The 23054-nt window shown below is 37.1% G+C and overlaps 1 protein-coding gene across 1 annotated transcript in view; it reads right to left on the reverse strand.

The window, feature by feature from the left end:
- Window positions 1-1151: 1151 nt before the first annotated feature.
- The window catches only part of HGFAC (HGF activator), a 41511-nt gene continuing 19608 nt past the window's right edge, over window positions 1152-23054 (reverse strand). Inside the window, exons 8-14 of the mRNA XM_032187055.1 lie at window positions 13483-13657; window positions 11100-11185; window positions 9933-10173; window positions 7046-7185; window positions 4741-4881; window positions 3539-3687; window positions 1152-1673 (exon numbers count right to left, since the gene is read on the reverse strand). Of these exons, the coding sequence (XP_032042946.1) occupies window positions 1503-1673; window positions 3539-3687; window positions 4741-4881; window positions 7046-7185; window positions 9933-10173; window positions 11100-11185; window positions 13483-13657 (1103 nt within the window). The 3' untranslated portion in view covers window positions 1152-1502. The remainder of the gene's footprint in view (window positions 1674-3538; window positions 3688-4740; window positions 4882-7045; window positions 7186-9932; window positions 10174-11099; window positions 11186-13482; window positions 13658-23054) is intronic.

The following is a 23054-nucleotide window of genomic DNA, read 5'->3' on the forward strand; positions in this document are numbered from 1 at the left end:
ATACACAACAGACTAAGTCCAAGAAACAGAGGGTAAATATTTTTATTTAATAGTTTATATCACTTATCCAAATTAGCATTGTTTTTATCTTTGTAGTTACTTTAAATCAGCTTTTAGTTATTTTTCCTTTCAAAGTTTGTTCTAGCTGCAGAAATCATTCACTAAGAAGCCCATGAAGACACCACCAGTAAACACACATATGAGTACCCAAGCACCAGTTTACATTTCTATATTGTAAAGAATACAGCTTTTTTTGAACATTTAAGAGAATTTTAAAATGTTTGCTATCAGAGAAGAAAAACATTTACATCAATACTCCAAAACTTATATATCTGACATGGCTAAAGATGTCTGTATTAAGAAAGTTGTAATTTTCTGTTCTTCTTTATGAGATTCAACTGTTTTATACTCAATCATTTCCTGCCTCGTTGCTAACACAGCTGGCTATACAGGCCCTAACCACTTGTATATTGTAATAATTTATTTAATTGTTCTTATAATAATTCCATAGACCATGTCAGCAGCACATGGACTTTATGATTATCACCAGCCTCCCAAGGAAAATACCAAGCAGCTCCCACATCCAGGCAGTTTAAAACTCTGCTAACAACCCTCCTGAATTATCTGAACAGTTAAATAACTTGTTAGTACAAAACCTAAGACATCTCCAAAACATTGTCAAATTTAAGAAATATTTAGTCATTTATCACCCAAGGAGAAGTATTTCTACTGCTATCCTCAGGGTGAGGAGCAGCTGATGGTCTGCAAAAGGCCCAAATGTTTTGGTCTGCAATCAGGTGCACTGACTTTCAACATTTTTCAGCAAAAAACTTGTGCTTTCAGCAGGTGTTCCATTAAACTTTGCTGGAAAATTGCACAGCAAACTCAGCAGAGCTCTGAAGCATGTTCCTGATGTCTATGTCAGCAGAACACAGAAATGTGCTTACATATTTTGTTGAATCAAAATCTAAATCCTCTGTTTTCTGCCCAGAGCTGGTTTCCTGTAGCTAGCTGAGGAGCCACTTCACCTGTATTGCTCTGCTGGTTTCTCTCAACCTGCACTTAAAGAAATCACTTCTGAAGGAAAGGGAATTTATTTTTTGATGCTCCTCCTTTTTATTTTGTTAAAACATCTGAGAATACAGAGACAACATTGTTACAGATTGGTTGGAGGAATGACAGCTCCACCAGAAACTTCCAAATAACTCTTTCCACCTAATCCACCAAGCAGATAAACAGTTGTAGATTTCGGTACACTCTGTCTTGACATGTTTGTTTTATTACGCTAATAAAGACAGTCTTATATGTTGAGCTATCCATGGCCCTAAAATTGCAGCTCAAAGTTGCTGGTATCAGAGGGATTAGGTCTGTTTTAGGTGGTCTGTTTGGAATTTCTAAGAATTACCAGGAGAGTTTTCATAATACAATGAAATATTTATGCCACTTTAATGAAACCAAAAGATTCCAGGACCACGCTTGAAATGTTATCACATTTAAAATGTTCAACTAGTTTTTCGGGGGGATATTTTCTCATTAATCCAGTTCACATAGTTTGTCACTCGTGTATACACTCCAGGTTTGTTGACTCTGCCACAGCCATCTCCCCAGCTGATAACTCCATAAAGGTAAGAGATTTCATTTTTCTCGCAGGCCAAAGGTCCACCAGAATCTCCCTGTGTTAAAAGTAAGGAAAGATTAAATAATTTGACAGAAAAGAGTTGGAAAAAAAGATTATTTTGGGAAAGTTCCAAACTGAAAGCATTTGCATGTGAGATTTAGTTTTAAAAAATTAATATGGAAGCATTTGTCTGCTGAAATTTTATTGTAGAAAACTTTTTTTAAAAATCATACCTCTTATATAATGGCTTTTTTAAATTTCACATTAAAAAGAAATATCAAAATGTCATATTTTGTTTGAAAGATTTTCTGAAATTCTGCTGGATTCAGACATCTACTGAAGAGCATGATTAATTGGGGTCCCCTTCAGTAGGAGTAAGCAAGTTTTTAAGCTTTATACTGCATTGCATTATAGGCTCTGCACAGATTACATAGCCCATAGAAGGTCTGGAGAGTTTCTTAAAACAGTTTATTATAGCCATCAGAGATCGTTGCACACATACACATAATTTTCCATACGACTGCACAATGCTATAATTTTGTGGTGTACACCCAGTTTTGTATCTATTGAATTTAATGCTACTGAGCATTACCTTGTCATTAAAGCCATAAACTGAAAATAAGGCCAAACTAATGTCTGATGACACACTACAGCAAGGATGAATTGGGAACACTTCTACTTATTTAAAACCTTGCAGATATTCAGGGAAGGGGGTGCTTTTATTATTATTCTTCCTCTGAGAGTGACTTCCTACAGAAATGGAAACGTTTGAAATGAAACAAAAATGCATGACTGGTAAAAGGAGCCACATCTCAGATATCTGGAGCTAAGGATAAATCATTTTTTCCTGTTTAAAAAGAAAATCCTTGAGATTTGCTTTCTAAACAGGAATGCTTTTGAGACCAAAGTAAGTAGGAAAATTGTATTGCCTTCCTATTAGGAGATTTCTTTGATAAATCAGGGACATCTATCTGAGATTAATTTACTTCTCAGAAACTTGCATGTGTCTCCACAACTTAGCTCATTGATTGCAATTTCAGTATCCGTGCACTGATTTAAAAAAAATATAAAGTTTCCAAGAAAATAGCAGAACACACTGTCTACTTGACATTTCTTGGTCTTTAAATATTTTTATACATTACAGATGGTTTATAGATAATTTCATAAGAATATGTTAAGAAAATTCAGAGGTCAGCTACATTTGTTGTGATATTAAGAGGTCTAAACTGTTTTTCCTTAGACCACACTACAAGTTGTCCAACAGGGAAAAAATGAATTGTTGATTCACTAATAATGATGTCATGATTAAAAAAAACCTCTCATCTCTCACCACAACAATTATGAAACCTTTTTCAGAGCCAAAGTGTGTCATAATTCAAAAGGAGACACAAAGTAGTACAGATTTGAGGTCCTTCCATGAAGGATGGAAGTCATGAAACAGTTTCCAATGGATAGATATCCTACACCATTAAAGCCCTTCCACTCTAATAACCTCAGGACATACCTCCTCCAAACTTCACCACTGCTCCCACCTCTTACCCAAGTATCCTTGTTTCATTCAAGCAAGAGGGCTGGGGATTTGGCTTGCCAGTGCATACCTGCCAGCATACCTGCCAACACAGTGCCATCCCTCAGACAGGAGCTGAAGGACCTCCTCTCCAGTGTATAACTACTAGCTTTTATGAAGGTAGGAGGAATATAGAACTTGACATTGAACAGGTTAAAAAATGTGGGAGCAAACAGTGCAGTCACATAAATATCTTTTCTTTAGGAACTTTTCTTTTCTTTTTTTTTTTTTTTTAGGAACCTTTCTTTTCTTTAGGAACACTGTAATGTCAAAAGCAAGCACTGTAACACTGCAACATTTCTTCCAATAATATACATTTATATTCTTCACTTGGAGGTGACTCACAACATTACCTGACAAGCATCAGATTTGCTGTCAAAGTAGCCAGCACAGAACATATTTTCACTTATTTCTGTTCCATAAATTTCAGGGCTTCTGCACTTCTCCTCAGAAATAATTGGAATCAGTGTTTCTTGCAGGACATCCGAGTAACCAGAAATATCTTTAAAAAATTCCCAAACAGGGAAAAAAAAAAAAAGTATTTTTTATAAAATGTGAAGAGCATAACATGGAATCACAATGCAAGATACAATGTATAAACACATTTAACACATCTCAGTTGTGAACCTCTTTAAAAGATAATAATTATTCTAGTGATCAGATTACTTTCTGCTTCTACAGTCAGGTTCCCTGCCCTTTAAAACAGCAGTATTTCAAGTTCAGACATTGACCCACTTTGGGTTCTCTCATTTCTTAGAGACATGGGAACATTTCCCCAGCGCTCCTCTTTCCAGGTGTAATATTAAATCATAAATTATCCAAGGATCCATTACCTCTTTTTGCCTTTAAATTGCACAGTTAGATCAGGATGACATTTGCTCATTCTGTCTTTTACCAAAATGAGGCAGCCAGCTCTCTCATCCTTCTCATCTATCTGCATAGGTCTCTGCTATCTCCACATCAAGGCAACATGGCCAAGATTTATGATCCTGAAATTCCTTATCTCAAAGGATGGGAGAGAAGCAGTATTTCCTTCTGCTCACCTTTCTTAAATTATATTTAAGCATTTCTTAGCCTAAAGTCCCTCAGGCCCTCTCTAGTAGATGTTTCCTAAGTTTTCTGCCTGGTGAAGGTAAAGACCTCCTCCATCATAGACTAGTAAGTTGGCTGTGTTTGCTTTGCAGTCTTTGATATCTACCTTGAGAAACCAGGAGTCGGATTCACTTGACAGTTGGTGGCCCCTACAGCTAAACTGCTTGCTCCAAGCTCCCCTCGTTGTCCATGGAGGTCTAGCTAGAGAACAATTTATCCTAAATAGATACAAATATTTGGTCATGGGAATCATGTTCCAAATTCCAGGGACTACAAAGGAAGTTCAGGATGACTATTTTCAGATGTAAATGCTGTAAATATCCAAAGGCCAGTAAAATGAATCCCAAAATAAGTCCCTTGGAAAATATTTTACAAAACCGTCAGCTGTGTAGCACATCCTTGAGCATTATATTTAGTTATCACCAGGGTTTTCCACAGGTACCAACTTTGTCATTTCACTCACTCTCATGCCTGTGTCCCCATCCAGAAATCTGACATTTGAACTGTTCGGGGAAAATGGTGTCACTGTCCGGCAGGCAGATGGGCTGAACAAACTGAGACTTGACGGCACAACGCTGGCCATTCTTCTTCAGCTTAATCAAAGCTGCAGAACAGAAAATACACCAGGAATAAAGTGACTGTTCCCTTTTTTTAATGGGATTGGCAGCAATGGGTCTCAGATAAAACTTTAATTATCCCCTAAGCCTCTCTTAATTAAGATATTTCAATCAAAGACAGACAGACTCATCTCAACAGCACCTGATTTCACACTAAATTGAAGGCTGAAATATTCAGCTACTCCCCTTGTGGGAATATTTATTTTATGCTGCACTCACTGAGCAGATTTTGCTTCACTGCCTTTGTAGAGAAGAGGGAAGATAGAAAATACACATGCTCCTCCCACCCCGAAGTTAAATAACAGTGACATATCCACAACTTTCAGCTGAAATAAGTGGGATGTGCAAGTGCTCGCTGCTTCTGCAAGTCTGGCCACCTGCCTCATTCCAATTTGATTAAAAAAAAAATAATTACTGCGAGAGCCAGTGTATTTCATGTTCCTTGTTATCACTGAGTTCAGCAAAATTCAAGTTCTCAAAAATCAAGGAAAAGAAAATCAAGCTATTTCAAAACCAAGCTTCTGAAAGCTATCAAGAGTTACACAGCCTACACAACCTTTAGTCTCCCCCCATGAGGCTGAAAACAGTGTAAATATGGAGCTGTGCAGCATCATGAACTCAGGAGTGAACAGAGATGTCAAAAGTAGCAGAAACTTCACTTCCCCTGTAGCAAACCTCCTGTGTTTAGCAGTAGGGCAAGCGAGGGGATGTTGTGTTTGGTGTAACACGGGCAGTGTGCTGGGTTTGGGCACACCACTCAAAGAGGACAGAGCTGAGGTCCTGTGGTTTCACCTATTTAAACTTCCTATCATGGCTTTCAGAACCTGCAGATTTTCTGAGCACAGCTGTGTGGAAAGCAAGAGATCCCACTGAATAATCTTATTTCTATTCTGACTACATCTCTGGCTTTGGTGGAATGTGTAAGCAGTATCTCATGGGTCGAGGAACCCACACAAACCACTCCAACACTCAGCAGCTTGCTCTTCCTCACCTGCCTCCTCTCCCCCTCCAACTCTGCCTGTTTCTGAATCCCCCATACTTCCCAATACTTCCCAACAAACACTTATGCTTGCTTCCTTCTGAAACGCAGTTTCAGCACCAAATAAATCTTCTGCTGCATCAGGAGAAAAAAAAAAAAAATCACTGACAGGGCAGAATGTGCCCACACATCTTTGCCCCCAGTTTCTGCCTGCTTGTTTGTTTGCTTGCAGCGGGGCATGTCTTAGGAACTCCATCTTCAGCCAACCCTAAATTTGGACACTGTGCATGTGAGTCATGCCAAATTTCAGAGCAATCTAAAGAGTCAGGAGATCCCAAAGTACAAACTGTGATTTATACCAAGATATTTCAGAGCAGAACAATACCCCAAATGAAGTTAATTTCTTGGTATGCTCTGACAGAGTTCCCACCAATGCAGGACCTGAATGGTTTTTGCTACATAGTGAAAAATGTTCACCATCTGGGAGCAAAAAAGCCAGTACATTCCCGATCTAAGATATCCCTAGTGCCAGACTATTAAACAGTTTCATAGACAAAGTGCTCATACAGCTTGATACCACAGGGAGACATGCCAGCTTCCATAACAGCAGATCAGAAAATAAGAAGCAAGTTTCTCTTCTATTGTCATTCTGGCTAATACTATAAGGTCAGGCAGAAGGGCATTTAACTTTTGACTGATAAGACAGATGATTTTTAAATCCATCTCCTTATTGTAAAAAATGATTCTTAGTAACAGATTTTTCAGAGCAGATGGGGCTATTATATTCATCTAGTCAGATGCTCTATACAATACAGACAATAAAATTTTACCAAGCAATTCCTGCTTCAAGCCCACAGTTTTGGGTTTGGTTGAAAAAAAATGCCTAATCGCATCAAGACTTGAAGCGATGATGAATCTGCCATACCTCTAGGTAAATTGCTCCAAAGGGTAATTATCATAATTATTTAAAATTTGCAATTTATTTCTCATCTGAATTTGTCTAGCTTTCAGTTGCTGTTATAACTCTGGTAGAACTAAGAACCCTCTGTTCTCAGAAGCCTCTCCTAACATCTGTGATCCTTCCACTATGAAGGCAGCTTTCAACAGATCAGCTAAGGCTGAAACTAAGTCAGCTAAACAGGAAATAAAACTGTAAGAACAAAAATACTCACCAATATCGTGTTCAGTAGGGCTGAACACAGAATACTGAGGATGCAAGATGTATTTCTCTATTTCAAATGTTTGTGTTACGTCAGTTGTTCTATTAAATATATGCTGACCCAGAACTACTGTAATAGTGGATTTTAGAGGACTGTAGTACAAAAGAGAGAACAAGCAATTCTGTGATTAGAAGGACAAATAAAAACCTATTTCCAATGGCTGTGTGCACCATGAACTGTTAATACATGTAAACTGAGGTCCCCACCACACCCATTATTTACCCTCTCATTATGCCTTGATCTGTCACCCAGGCTTCTTACCTACAGTGGGCCAGGAAAAAGATTACTAATGTTATAGGGAGTCCCGTGCTGTGTGGGTCCTGATTAACCTCATTAAAGGCTGTTGCTCTTTGACAGAAGGAAAAGACAAGCCACATGCACTGCTGCCCAGCTGTTGTCTGGCTACAAGCATCTTCAGAGGCTGTAAGCACTTCTTGTTATATGAACTTAACTGGGTCAACCTTGACCAGACTCTGCCAATGAGTAACAAAATAATTAAGGAAGAAATGAGACACCAAAGGACAAGTCAGTGGTGGATATCTCATTTCTCTGGGTGACTAAACTCTTAAAAATATTATAGGTATAGATCAAGATTTTAGAGATGCCTGACAACTCAGGACATCTGACATCTGACAAACTGACAACTCAGTAGCATCTGGGCAGCTTCCACCTAATAACTATCACCACTTCTGTTCTGAGATTAGACTAATCCATGTTTAATCTGTTGTCTAGAATCAAAAGCGTTCTTCTGGTAGAGGAAGGTTTAAAAGCAGACTGATCTAATAGGAAAAAACACACTCAGAATATAGGTTTTGTAATTCACACCATCTTACTGATTGTTTACCACAGTCCTCTCATATCCAGTGTCCTGTGTCAGAGAACCAATAAGAACCAGTACAAAAGTTGTGAAGAACGGGAAAATTGTGAAAAATCAGCAAGAGTTTGGAAAGACAATAAATTCTCTAGCTTTGAAAGCGATTGAACTCAAATTACTCTCTTGCTTTAAAAGCAGTTTAATTTGCACATTCATAAATCTACAATGAATTTAGCCAGTATCTTCAACATGGGGAACTCAGATATTTTGTTATCCAGTGCAGAAATGGAAAATATCTGTCGTGCATCATACACAGATCCAGAGTGGTCAACATCATTCCAAAGTTTCCCTAGTTATAATTCTGTGCATCACCAGCAACTGTCAGATATAAAAGCACTGCAGATTCTCCTCCAGTACTGAACACAAAGCAGCCATCAACAACTAGGGGAGAGAGATTCTGACTAACTGCAGTGCAGAGAGCAGGCAGCTACCCTGCAATAATTACTATGAGTATGGTTAATGAAGCTCAAAATCTGGGGTTTGTTTTGTTGTGCATTTTTTATTTTTTGTTTGTTTGTTTTGTTTGTTGTTGTTTGTTTTGTTTTGTTTTCATCTAGAAAACAAGAAAATGATGAAAAATGCTTCAATCAATATGTAAGGCCAGGATTTTCTCAGTGTTCTTGCAGTAGTATACCGATACCTTTGAAAATCAGATTTGGGGCACGTAAAACAGAGTGGAAGTTTGCTTCCCAGGACAGTATTTAGAAAAGATTTTAAAAGCACTAAATGGTTGCACTGTGATTTAAAGGTGATTCATTCAGGAATAGAAATAAAAAGTGAGAGGCCACAGAAAAGGGAAAAAAAAAAAAAAAAAAGAAAAAATCTATCTAGCTGCATAAGTATCTATTGTCGCCTAGTGGAAAACAGTTGAAATTGTGGCTAACTTAGAGGTACTAAACATACGGAAGAGTGCAAATTACAATGCAGCAATTATGGAAAATCTGTATGTACCAAACCACCAGCTGGAAGTGGGTGGAAATGTCCTGAATAGCTGCCAAAGTTAGTAGCTATTTCACAACATTTGAAAAACAAACGCGTTGTGGATCGAGCTCCAAATGCTTCAGTACAGCATTCACAATGGTATTATTAGCTCTACAAGCTATCAGTGTATGTATTCTGGCATGAGGTTTTCTGTTTCTCTTGGCTTCTTTACTATGCAAAGGAACAATGGGTATGAAATGATGTAATATTTTTACCATCAATGTGATCAAACCAAAATCAGGAAAATCAGCATTTGTAGAAAATTAAATATTTAGAATAAAGTAAGACCATCCTATAGTCAATATTTTCCCCGGTGCTCTGCAGCTGGAGGGGAAAAAAAAAAAAAAAAAAAAAAAAAAAAAAAAAAAAAGGAAAGAATAGAAAAGAAAAGAAAAAGGGAAAAAAAATACACAACCAATTCACCCTTCAAGGAAATATGCTTCAAAAATTTAACAGCAGTTCAGTTCTTCCCTTTGGATTTTTGTAAAGCTCAGCCTACTCTATTTGTGTCAAACAACAGTAATTTATTGCCTCTAATAAATCATTACTTGGCTGTTTCAGCCTTTTTGAACAAAACACAATAATGAGCGTAGTCATCTCTGTTACACCTCAAAGCAGGCATAAACTTGCAAAAAGGTAACTGAGAAGAGAAACACTCCTATCCCCCTGCAGATGCCTGAATGTGCAAGCTCTATTCCATGTCCTCCTGTCCTTACACTCAGCACTACCTTGTTACTTAAGTCAGGTCATTTAGCATTTTTGACACTCTGTAACGAACCAGATATGGGCCTGTGGGACAACAGGACTCCACGCTATTTGTTAGCTTAACTGCACTCAAATTGCCAGCAACTCCCTGTGAAATATTTGCCTTTCGTAATCTCATTTTCTTTCTCACTTGTTTCAGTGCAAGTTTGTCATGATTCACAAGCACACAGTGACAATGAGGAGAAGACCTACTGTCACACTAATGGCACGTGAGTTTACCTGTTAGCAAAGCAGTGTGCTGCTGACACAACCCAGCATGTCTGAATAAGGGTTCCACCACAGAAGCTCTCTCCAATATATATAGCTGCTGTCCAGGGATGAGATCCAGGCAAAGATGAAGAACCCCCAATAATCCTAGGTCTCACAAAACTTCTTTTTTTGTGTCTTCTTCCACATGGTCTTCTGGCAACTGCAAAAGTATCAACCTGGTCTGGAACTGGTGGCTTCCTTTCCCTGCTTTCTAAGATATAAAGGGAAATGGCATCAGACTATAAATCTTGTGATTTCTAAGGACTAGAACTTTTACAGGAGTTTAATTATCATTAAATGTTCACATGCAAATAAAGCTCATTCAGTTCCTCGGGAGAGCTGCAAGACTGAATGTTATGCCTATTCCCAACAGTCTGGCTACACACATACTAGCGTAAATTAACTGTGCCTTAAAGAATTCCTGGACACTGTTTCATTTACCAGTACAGATATAACCTTTAGTGATGGAGGAGGCCCAACACAATGCATAATACATCACATCATCGTGTTCAGATTCTGGAGCTTTGCCATCGCCATTCCAACAGCAAGGACTAGTATGTTTGTATTAATGTCGTCAATCAAATGTATTGGAACCATAAATGGAGAATAAAAGAACCACTTTATAAATTGACTTCAGATTAAATCTCTGTTCTAAAGGTCAGCTTGAACATTAGCAAGAATTTGATAGAGCTTTAATATTAACAACTGTTTAATTTAGAGGAGAAACAGAATTTTTAGTTTTCAGAATTAAATACTGTGTCATATGTCTTCTATTTGCTCATAGAGGCTCATTCACCTCTCTGAGCCTACTTCACATTTGTAACAAAGCATCATTTATTTCTGATGTCTTGCATGTTCTAGCAGAAATTCTGTTCATATCAGGATGACTGCAGTGGAAAGCAGTAGTGTGACACTGCTTATATACACTATTGTAGGGCAAAAATCACAGATTGTATCACAACTCCAAAAAAAATGCAAAATAAACTTGTTTTCATTGGATTTACTGCAAACAGTAAAATATTCTACACTCCTTGGAACAGTAGGACATTCAAAATTATATAATGAAAGCTTGTTCTAGTATCAATAACCCTTTCTTCATTAATTCATGACATGGATTTTAAGAGAACTTCTACATACCACAAGATGGAATTTTACAATAATCCCAAGACAAACTGTTGTCCTTCATGATGTAACACCATGGCTTCTCATCTTCATCTGGATTTCTAATTAATTATGGGGAGAAAAAATTGCAAGAATTAACCACAGTGTTGTTCCAAGCTGCCTGGACGTTTTCTGCATTTTCCTCTTGTACCATGCAGAGGACAGAACTCTTGGGTTTGAGCCATCTAATGAAGTGCTGAAACACCTGCTAACTCTTAAATGGGTTAGTAGCCTTTCAGTAGGGTTCTTTATGTTTAAAGCTAGTCAAAAATCAAGTTCTTTAGGAACTAAAATACAGCCACATGACTAAACATCTGTAGAATTTGCCTACAAGTATTCGGATGCATGAGCATATTCACTTGGTTTAAATACAGCCCACACTGAAGTGCTTCAACAGATATCAGCGCAGCTATTTTCAGGACTAAGTCCCATGGGAGAGATTCCTTTTTTTAGATGAATTTTAAAGCAAGGAAATTCCACCACAGGTAGATTCATAGAAAATCCATAACAAGAATAGCTAGCAAAAACGAATTTGAGATGCTCAAGTTCACATTCCCTGGAGAGAGTCTGAGGAAATGAAAGAACTACCTCGAGAAAATACTATGCTTCTCAAAAAGAAAGGGGGGGGAGAGAGAGATATCACAGTCAATTTAGTCCTTTTTTACTCTGATGTTAAACAGATTTGGGGTAGATTCCACTAGGATTTCTCCATTGTGCCACATAATTGTCTTTATCAATGATCAATGTTGCATAAGTAACCAGAAAGTTGTCCAATTTACTCCTCCAAGAATGTAGTGAAACTTTGAAGACCCAGAAAGATCTTTAGTAGGCCAAGAAAAATAGACAAGATAATTCAGGGCTCTGGATAAATCATAATTCTAATTTCAGTTGGATTTATCAAAAGCATTATCTATTATTTCAAGATTCTTCAATATTTTTTTTCTTTTTAACCTGACTGCTATTCAAAAAAAGATTAAAGCACTTTCAAATTTTCAGAACCGAAGAAGCAACACAGGTTGAGTCATCTTCCGCCAACAGTGTTTCTAAATTAGACTATTTGAAGAAGAAGATATCTGCAGGATTATATAGTGCAGCAGAGATATCCCAAGAAATTATAACAAGCTGACAAAAAAAGTGAAAAGCTTTTTTCTCAGCTCTACAGAACATGAACACATCAGCTCCTACACCATTTTATTCTTTGCATTTCAAATCTGCAAGTGAATATTGTGCTTAAATGATGCAAATTGAAGGGATCAGGATTTATCAAAGCACAAAATAAATGCCAAATAAATTGCCATGATGTGCTAGGACACCATAAATCTCATACTTAAGTACTTGAATAAGGACCAAGCCTTGGAAAGCAAGCCAATTTGGATTAAGGGAGGGTTTAGGAACTAGTTATTAATCTGTTTTAGATAGAGAAGAGATACTTTGAGCATGCATACATGCTTTTTATCACCAAACAGATCAGGAAGTGCAGTGCATTCCAATCTTCCTGAAATACTTGTCTAACTTCCATTCAAAAAATTAATTAAAAAAAAAAAAAAAATCCTAGAAATCAACCAGCAATTTACGGCTATGCATCTAAAGTTTGGTGTTTCTTCCTTTTGCTCAGCTCCAGAATTCTATCTAAATTGAAACATTTATTTTACTTATGGATAGCCATTGGTCTCATGAAGAAATCAGACAGGGGAACATAACATGACTGAGTAGAAAGCCTATATACCACAAATATTTTCATTATAGATGAACACAAAACCTGAGCAGAAATTTAGTTTATTATACATATGGTTCAATCAAAATTGAAATGCCAAAATTTTACTTTGCAGTAATTTCTCTTTGGAAGAAATATAAGAATTTTGACATCTCATTTCAGCATTATTGAAGTACAGCAACTTTGATTTTTTTTCCATTTTCAAATAACCTTTCACTCTTAAAAATGTTTTCCTTTATATTAAATATTTCACAATTTAAACATTGAAATATAGGTTAACCATTTCAGTTTGAATAGTGCATTTTTATCTCCTTTTGGATAATTATGAACAATCTCAAAATTTTTGCACTATCATTTGAATGATAGTCTCATTTGAAAAAAAAAAAATCGCAGGAGAAAAAGAACCAGGATTTTCCAACATGAGGTTGTGTCTAAGCTTCTCTTGGCAGACCCAAGTTTTGATCTAGCCTATCCACCAGATCCTATCTTCTGCAGACTTACACCTCTTGTTTCAGCCTGCTAAGTCAGTCCAAGAGAAGGTGCCATCTGCTTTGACATTCATGTCCTTTCTCCCTTCCAAATGTGTTCCCACAATACATCCACCTTGTGGTTTAGAAATACAGGACAAACGAGAACCTTCCTCACCTGCAGTAAGAGAAGGGCCCCAAGCCTAGCTGTACTGCTTCCTCAACACCGTTGATATGAAGCTCTTGGTAGAGTAAGTCTGAGTTCCAGGGCAAGCAGCTGTGTCCAGAAACAGTCATGTTGTTGGTGCCTCTGTACCCTGTGCCATTGCCACGATAGCACATTTGGAAAGGAGCTGGCAAAGCATAGGAGACTGGTCAGGATTCAGTGCTAATTACCTGTTAAACACTTATTTCACATCTGAAATCCTAAAGGAGAATGAATGGTCCCAACTCTGCAGTGTCTTTCATCTTTCCCAGGAATTTATTATATCAAATGAGGATTTTTACTCTTATTTTAAAAAAAGCATTTAAAACTTCCATGTAAGGAGAGTTGTGAGTTAGCCTCATTTTACATGTGCACAACAACTATTAAACAGGCAGAGAATTAGACCTAAGATTTTTGCTGTGTACGGAGGATTTTAGTCAGCAATCTGCAGTGAAGTCAGCAATATGGCTGGGATTCATCCTGTCTAATTTTAGACACAGCTGAGCTCATCACTGGAGACTCCCATTTCAGTCAATTAAGAGAAACAGGCACTTCTAGCACCAAACTTATCTAGCTTGTTTGAGGTGACTTTTCTGAGATGTGATTAGTCTTGATGTATGCTCTTGGCTATGTTGACTGAATCTCCATTGAAAATAAAGGGAGCTTAAGTCAACCAGTTCAGATAGAGACATCTGTGTTGTAAATTAGTGAAAACAATCCTGCTCTGCCAGAAAGTGCTTAAAAGTGCTTAAAAGATTTTGTAAAATATTTCTTTTTTGGCCTCGTACATGCCCATACATATACGTACCAAACCCATACATATTATACACATATATATGTAGACACATATTGGAAAAATATCAATTTTACAAAAATGAAAACAGCAGTTTGAATTTTCATATTCTAACTCCATTCCTTTGTCACCTGAACATGAGTTATTTCTTCAGATAGGTCTGACACGTACTTGTTCTATGACCTGTGTACTGCCAAGGTCTACGAACAGCACGTACCAGCACTATGGCTGAAAAGCATATGGGGATGCATTTGTATACAAATAGCTACACTGAGCAGAAAGTCTACACTTCAAAACATGGCTCAGAGTATCCCAAAGGAAACACAAAACCATCCAATGTACAAAGAGTATTAATTGTGATCAAGCCTCAGAGGGTTTCTTAGCCCAGCCATGCCAGTATGACTTATCCCTGACATCTGCAAGGCTAGTGGAATCTTCTTGTAAACATGCTGAAATATATAGCATCACAATACTGCCTGAGTGTTGAAAAACACATTATGAGGATGATCAATCACACTGCACAGTGTGAACAACTATTGCCAAAGATCTGTTTATTTTGACCGAATAAGGTGACACGTGAACTGGCACACGCAACCAGCACCGAAACAGTGAATTGCCGCAGTGAACTGCTGATGTCAATTATCCTTACAAGTCTTCAGTGTAGCAACAGACCTCAAAACCACAAGCAAGCATATGGCATAAATATGGGAGCTGGAGGTCAAAAAGTTTGGTGGAAGAATGTAACATGAGTCAGCACAGAAATAGTTGGCAAAATTGTCTTTCCAGCTTGGCCTAACAAAAGCACCTGAGATGGCGAGCCTACGTTTCCTCCTCCCACCCACCCCTTAAATCAAGCTCCCTTTATTTCAATAACAGGGGAATATAACATTCAATCAAACAAATCTTTTAACAGCCATAATCTCAGAGCTCACGGGAAAGATTTTTGTCTTCCATTTGCATTGTTAGCAATAGTACCCATTTCTTGGCGACCTGCCGTTTATTTTCTGGGCAAGTTGCAAGTTAAGCTGCTTTATTTGCCTGAAACAGTGTCATGAAAATACTACCATCATGCTGCATGCAAAAATCTTCCATTTATCCAAGGAAATGCCAGGTGCTGTTTTTATTTGTGGTGTATTTATTACATTCAGAAATGATTTAGAGTTGCCTGATTTTATGAGGATGAAAGAAGATTCTGTTTCAGTGCAGAACTGGGGCCATATTCTCCAACACCAATGGTTTGGACATCTTGCAGATGGTGTTTACAAGTTGCGCTCAACCTTGTCAGGCTTAAAATCCAATGCATCTATGTATCTGCATGTCTGCCAGTCATTGCTAAAGCTGCCAGAAAATTATAACTGGAAGAATTTGGCCCCTTTCTAAATCATCCCTCATGTTTCCTCCTCTAAGAAGTTTGGATTACATATTGCACTTGTTGAGAGGAACAGTAATATCTCTCAGACACTTTTTCTTTGGTTTTGGTTTTCTAAGGGGTATTTTTGGCACAGGAGTAAAGTAATTTAATCTCACATCTTGCGGAGAAGCATCTAAATTAACAGAGTTGCTGTTTCCTTGCATTACTGGCTTACATTACCACCATGGCACCCCCATCACAGCTCATTATGTATCTAAAGCCACTAAGAAGTATACGCAAAGTCTAATACATTTTATACCTATAATTCAGGAAAAAAAGTTCTCAGAAATGTGTTCTGGAATGAATGTAGTCTTATAGATCTTTGGTTTCTAATAGTCTTTTTTGAACTAGAACTGAAAAATCTCCTTTTGCCTCTGTCAGAAGCAGTGTGTAGGTGGTCTGCTTTCAGCAGTTCTTAATGGATTTCTCTGACTGGGAGTTATTCCTTCTGAATGCTTTATAGCTTCTGCAGCTTCCCATATCTCTGAAATGTATTTATTTTCCTATGTGGAAGAAAGTAACGGAGGGCATGATATACGTATTTTTCTTGTTCATTCACTTTCCTGCAGTACTGCAAATCAGCCTTGGAGTAGAAGTGGCCTGAAGCTTCAGATGAAGTTTCATCTGAAACTTCAGTTTGATGAAAATGTAGATCCAATTTATTCTGCGGACCCATACCGCTATCATCACTGTTCATTTTCAGGAAAAAAAAAAAAAATCATTAAAATTCTAAAATAATTTCTTGTTATATTTTGAAAATCCAAGAGGTTTAAATAACTCACATAAAACATTCTTATTGTGTTATTGTGGCATGTTTTATCAGCACGTCACACCAATTCATTGATTTTTTAGTTTTCCAATAAAAAGCAGTTTCAGGTCTTAAAATTAAAAGCAACCAAAAAGAGCAGTTATCCAACCAGTTCTAATTGATAACTTCCTGAAAACATTTAACAAGACCTTTTTATCACCAGACCTTGTATCAGGTTCTGTAGTTACATACCTGAATATTTTATGAGTTTCTTTTGGAAGTCTTTCTGTTGAAAACAACATAACTTTCATATTTCTTCCCAAATATCTCATCACGATTTTCCTAATGTTTTTGAGCTTTTACTTTATTTTTCTTTCAGATATGCATATCTTGTTTCATTCTGCCAATATTTTTTTTTCCTCTGATGGTCCTAATCCTGGGGCAGGATAGCTTTAAGTAACCGTTTCATCCAGTAATGCTTTGTTTTATCCATGAGCAACCTATAATGCTTTTATCAAATACAATGTGAGATGAGTTTCTTTTTTTTGTATTGTTCTATGTGAGCGCATGGCAGGAAGGGAGAGAGGTAAGAGGACAAGGCTGAAGTCCCCTCTCTGCTTAAACTTGCCCTTACAAGATGTCTTTTCTTGTGTCTTAAATATCAATTATCCAGATAGAAGAGATCTTTAGAAAATCATAGAAAAGCAAAACCTTGGTAGAATTAGGAGAACATCCTCAGAGGTTTCCAGGAGCAAATGCCCACTACTGTGTAAGTGTCTCAGGAAGCCCCGGAGCCAAATGCATGCCCTACTATCCCTGTGCTGGGCATAGCGAGCACTTTGGCACTCACTAGACAGTAAATTGTTTGCAAGACAGGGCATTCATACCTGTCTGAAAACTTTCTAGTGCGTCTATCAATTTATATTTACATGTCATGTTTCATCTATTAACAATGAAGATGAATAGCAATGAACGATGAAGTTTTATGCCTCAGTATAAATTTATTGCTTATACTGCCTCAGCACTGTTGCTTCCCAAGGAGTCCTTTACAGTCAAGTTTCATTTCAATATGAGCTCAGATTCATTGGAAGGGCTTGTCTTTTCTTGATCCACCTAGAGGTTCCTCAGTCTCCTTTCCTGGGTAGCTGTGAGTTCCCAGGATAAATGAATGTGTAACATAAAGGAGTCTCCAGCATTTGTACAGATTGCTCCTATAGGCATTTTGCTTCCTTGTATAAAAATCTGAAGAATTCTCGGGTGTTTTGAGAGCAACAAGGCAGACTTGGCTGGATAAAGTATAGCAAACACCATGCTGAGATCTATGAAGGACGTATTAACCTGGCATTGCTCTTCATCATCCTCCCAAAAGAAAATCTGCTTCTTCTTCAGAACAAACTCTCCCTCCCTGTTCCACTGAAAATCTCCGTAAATAACTAAGAAGGTGCCAGGTGGGCACAGAAAGCAGTTGCCATCTTTTTCACACTATCATGAAGAGAATATGAAGTCTAAGGCACAGAGGCAGCAGCCCCAGGACTAGGCTGTCCCTGGCTTCAAGCAGTCTGCTTCATATTGCCATGCACTAATCCCTGTCTCCGAAAGTAAGAATAATAACAACTACTGTCATTTTCAGAGTTTGCAAATTAATGAATATAAACCATAACAGAAATATAAGGGGATGTATATTTCTGTGTAATTCTATCACATATTTATAATATTTACCTAGATCTCAATATTTCTATTTGGGCTTATGATTTAATACAACAGAAAATAACACATAACAAATTTATAACAAATAATCGGTTCATATTATGAACCAGCTTTCCAGTTTGTTGAATAGCAATAAAACCTCCAGTCTGACAGCACCTAACACTGAAATAAATCCCCACTGAAACCACAGCCTTATTATGAAACACAAAAACAATCTCTCTGAGCCAAAAATGATGCAGCAATGTAGGAAAATTGGCATCCCTTTGTAATGAATTAAATTTAATAGAAACTTACCATGTGAAACAAGAATGAATTTAGGACTGGAAAAACAGTGATTTATATAGCACAAAAGATCTTTTTAAGTTGCATCCTAACTTAAGGATTGCACACACCATTCACTGCAGCTGGACTTATTGTTTAACATATTTGTCTTTCAACTTATCTTTGTAATCTTGCACTTGCAAATACTTAAATCAGCTGAGATAAAACTGAAGGGTTTTTATTTTATTTTAATAAAAAGTAATGTATAAATCTACCTTCTGAGTAAATTGAGTCTTTCTGTATAAAGGTTTAAATTACTCTATACACTCTGGACAGAAAAAGACGTTCTGGCACTTAATGATGGCCAGTAGACGAGCACTTGCTCATTAAAGAGCAAGCAATAAGAGGGGGTTCTCTGAAGCACCTGAAGCATGCAGAGTGGCCTGGTAGGAGAAAGAAAACAATAGGAGAGGCAAACACTGTAGTGGATATTCTAAGTGGAACTTCTGAGTTCTACCACAAGTCTGCATCTTCCTGCATCTCACTACATCCCCCTTAACCACCTATCATAAGAGTAAGGACTAAGCAGCTGCTTCATATTATCAGCTGCTAATATTAATGATATTATTTTATACTAGGATTATGACAAAGACTAATCAACTAAAAAGGCACCAATGCAGGCACACAGAAGGTACCATAGAAATTTCAGTGCCCACCAACATCTGAAAAATACATTTATTTGTAAAAAATAAAGTTTTCTTTTGATCTCCAACCTACTCCTGTCTCCTCAGAAGTTTTTGTCTAGTCCTAGTCCTTATCATTTGATCTTCATAAAGTTAATCTTTGCAAGACACCATACCACAGATAGCATAGCTCATTAGCTTTCTCCTCTGTAGCCCAGATTTGTTATGCCCACTGTAAATGACTGACACACAGCCTGTATGCAAATGGTGCTCCCTTCTTTGCTTGTGTTTTCCTCTATAAAAGCCAAAATCTTTATTATAATTCCTAACTCTGTAAAGAAACCAGAGATATCAGAGTAGCCTCTCTATCTCCACTCACATTCATCATCTCCATAAACAGTGCCTAATGAACATTGCTTTGTGAAGCCACAGTTGTCACCAGTCTCCTGTCCACCATCTGTTATATATCCTAGTGCAGTGAATCAGAGGTGCGTTTTCAGCTGATAATGACATGTTCATGTACTTCATCTTCCAGTTCCTCCTACCATTTACCGTTTCAGATCTTAGCCTACCAGACCTAGTTTTTCTCCATGAAACTAGCTCCAGCAGCCTTTTTGGAAATAATTCAAAATCTGGTAAAAATCCAAGCCACCTTTACTGCACCAGTACTTTCTGCAACAGTACCCTAGGCGTCCTCTTCATTATCCTTGCCTTTATAAACCTTGCCCTAACCTTGCACAACCTCCTAGGGAACCCATAAACTTTATGCTTGCAAACCATCTAGTCACTTCTCCAAACCATATCAAACCATAATGATGCTATAGAATGCCATTGGTAAACATAAAAAGTTTTCATTATCTTCTCGCTATCTTCTTCAGAAGGAAAGATTTAAAACTTTCCCTCCAGCCTCCAGAGCTAGATTTCCTTTACGAAAGTACCTTTTTTAGCAGAAAACTGCAAACACACTATGTCAGTAAAACAGCCACTAAGAGGGTGGGTTTGCTGTCTTTTTCTTTTTCTTTTTTTTTTTCAACTTCTTTTATTAACTCAAACACCCCCAGTTACTCAAAGATGTGGCCAAGAGTTTTTCTTGTATATAATTATATATTCATCTATTCTGTCATTTTACTTTTCTAAAATTCTTCAACCTACTTCTGACATAAACCAACACATCTCCTTATATAACCATAAACCTTCCACAATTAGCATTCCAACTCATACTTGCTTTAAAGCTATGTTGTCCCTCTAATTCCATTACCAATAGCCTACAGGGGAAAAAAAAATAAAAAGGAAACGAAAAAAAGAAAAAGAAAAGAAAAACCATCACCACTGGAAAACATAAGGGGTTTTCAGAAATACCCTCAACAACCCCATGCTTTACCATGACCAAACTACTAGCAAACGCTATTTCTGATTTTTTAATACACAGCTACCTAAATTTTGTAAATAGTTCCACAAGAACAGACCCTGAATTATTGCTAAATCCTAATACCACAATAACAGAAACAGAAATAAACCCCAGCTAGCCATCAAAACCATCGTACCACCTAATGCACCCCAAAAATCTAGTTAAAAGTTAACAAACCATTGGCATATGTAGTACGAAACCCACCTCAGTTATCCACGTATGACTGCAAACTATTTCTCTGCTCAGTGTCAGCAAAACAAAGTCATCTGCAGATGACTTTTTGTGGAAGTGTTTCAGGAAAAGGCTTGGCAAATAGTTAGAGGATAAAGATACACCACTAACATTCACCAATAAATTGAGAATACATTTGAAAATTCCATTGAGACCACGAAACTAACTAGCAACCCAAACCCCAAAACAATACTAAAGCAAGCACTCCACAGTCAGAAGGAACTGTTTTTATTGCAGAAAGGAAGCCAAATATACACCAGTTCCTACTTGCACTTCAACTAAGGCCTGCAGTATGAATACAATGGTGCTTTTTCGACCCCAAAAGCCTAAAGGCACCAATTTCTTAAAAATAAATAAATAAATAAATCTATGTCTCTTTCCTTCACCTTCCAAGTCCCTTTAATATCTGCATAAATGCCAAGTATAAATGATTAATCTGTCGTCTGTTCAAGTTGTTCCTCATTCTTTGTGTCCCTTAGTATTCAGGGAACATTTCTACCACAGCTTCTCTTGGTTCAAAGAAATTTGAAATATCAAAGTAATTTTACAATTACATCTTCATTACTGTTTGTCATGAGTTATTGCCTCCAATGAAGTTAAACATTTCTCAAGTTAAACATCTCCCTCAGCATCTTCACAATTCCCTCCCTTCTCCCCTACTCTCTATGCCAGATTGGGCCACAGATAAAGTATCACCTTTACATGCCTCTTAGTTTTCATTTCTTTCTCACCTTTATTACTGCCAAAGTGCTGACTCTGAACCCTTTTTGCGACTTTCTCTGTACAGTAAGATGAGCATTGCTACTCTTGGTTGGATAATTAATTCTGAATTTTCACTTAAAGCTTGGATTCAGAGCTCCCTCATCAAGAGCTCTGTCTCCAAAGTGAACACAGTTACTCTTTATACAAAATCTTGTTTGTGTTTCTTTTTTTTTAATTTACAAATACATATGTAAGTGCAATTATTATGAATTAAGCTTAATTAAAAGTGTATACCTGCATAATTTTAAACAGCATCTGTTTGGGGAGGGACTTTTTAGTGTTGTAATCTATTTTCCTTTCCAAAAATCTTATGCAGAAACTGTGTTAGAACATTTTTTAAATGTCAGGTCTTTCTTTAATAATGATGGATTCTTCTTTAGGGGTTAGAAAATAAATTATTATTACCAAAAAAATAGAAATCTATATTAGAAACTGTCTTTTGTATATAGATCCCCTTTGTTATAGACATGTCCTATGTTACATTTGTCACCACCCATACTTTTTTTTAATCCATCTCACAATTTGCCAAGAACTGCATGGCCATTATGAGAATAGCTTGGCAATATCTGTAATGATTGTTTGCAAGAAAATGATAAAAATTGTCAAAAATGATTTTAAGCTGTGATCAAGACCCCATAGTCTGAAAAAGAGACCATCAACGGACAGATAAATAGGTATCTGCAAAGTTACAATTATTCTGTTACTCACAGTACAAAGTGGGGGGAAATGAAATTATCAGGGAGTAGGTTTTAAGCTAACAATAGAAAATACTGTTTCTCTTCACATCTATTTAAATTCTGGAACTTCTTGTCATGGCATGCTCTGAAAGGTGAAATCATAAAGTTCTATAAAGTTCAGACAAATTCAGTGGAAAACAAGTAAAGGTCTATCAAATATGAACATCCAGTGGTCTGCTGAGAAATTCCTCAGACCAGAAGTATTTCTCTGTAATTTCCTGCTAGTAGCGCTACTCCTCAATTATCCTCTACTTTACCAGTACTCAAGGCACAACAGTACTCAGATTTGTGATCTCACCCCGGATAACACTGCATTTATTTATATTTGTGAGTATGATGTTAAGACAAATTAGCTGATTTTCTATTAGAAATACATGAAGATTGGTTATTTTTTGTAGAAGTCAAGGGCAGATCACAGAGATCTCAATCACATCACAGCCCAATAACATTTGGGGGTACTTATCGTCCATTAAATAGTTTTGTTTTTGTTTTCCTTCATTCTTTCCTTCCTTCCTTTTTTTTAAGGCATCTTTACATCACAACTTGGTTTTAAAGTTGCCTCCACAAATGAACAATTTAGAATAAAGTAAATTTTATAGACACTGGGATGGGGACACTGCAACTTTCTCTAAATCAAGCATTATAACCAGAGGCTACTGAGATTAAAGAGTAACCAACCTCCCAACTCAGTCCTGTGAGACAAAGGAAACTACAAGACTGTAAAAAAAAAAAAAAAAAAAAAAAAAAAAAAAAAAAAAAAAACAAGCCAGCTGTGCTCACAGCAACAAATTGAAGGTTTGAAGA

This window comes from Aythya fuligula, chromosome 4 (genome assembly GCF_009819795.1).
Source record: "Aythya fuligula isolate bAytFul2 chromosome 4, bAytFul2.pri, whole genome shotgun sequence".
NCBI lineage: Eukaryota > Metazoa > Chordata > Aves > Anseriformes > Anatidae > Aythya > Aythya fuligula.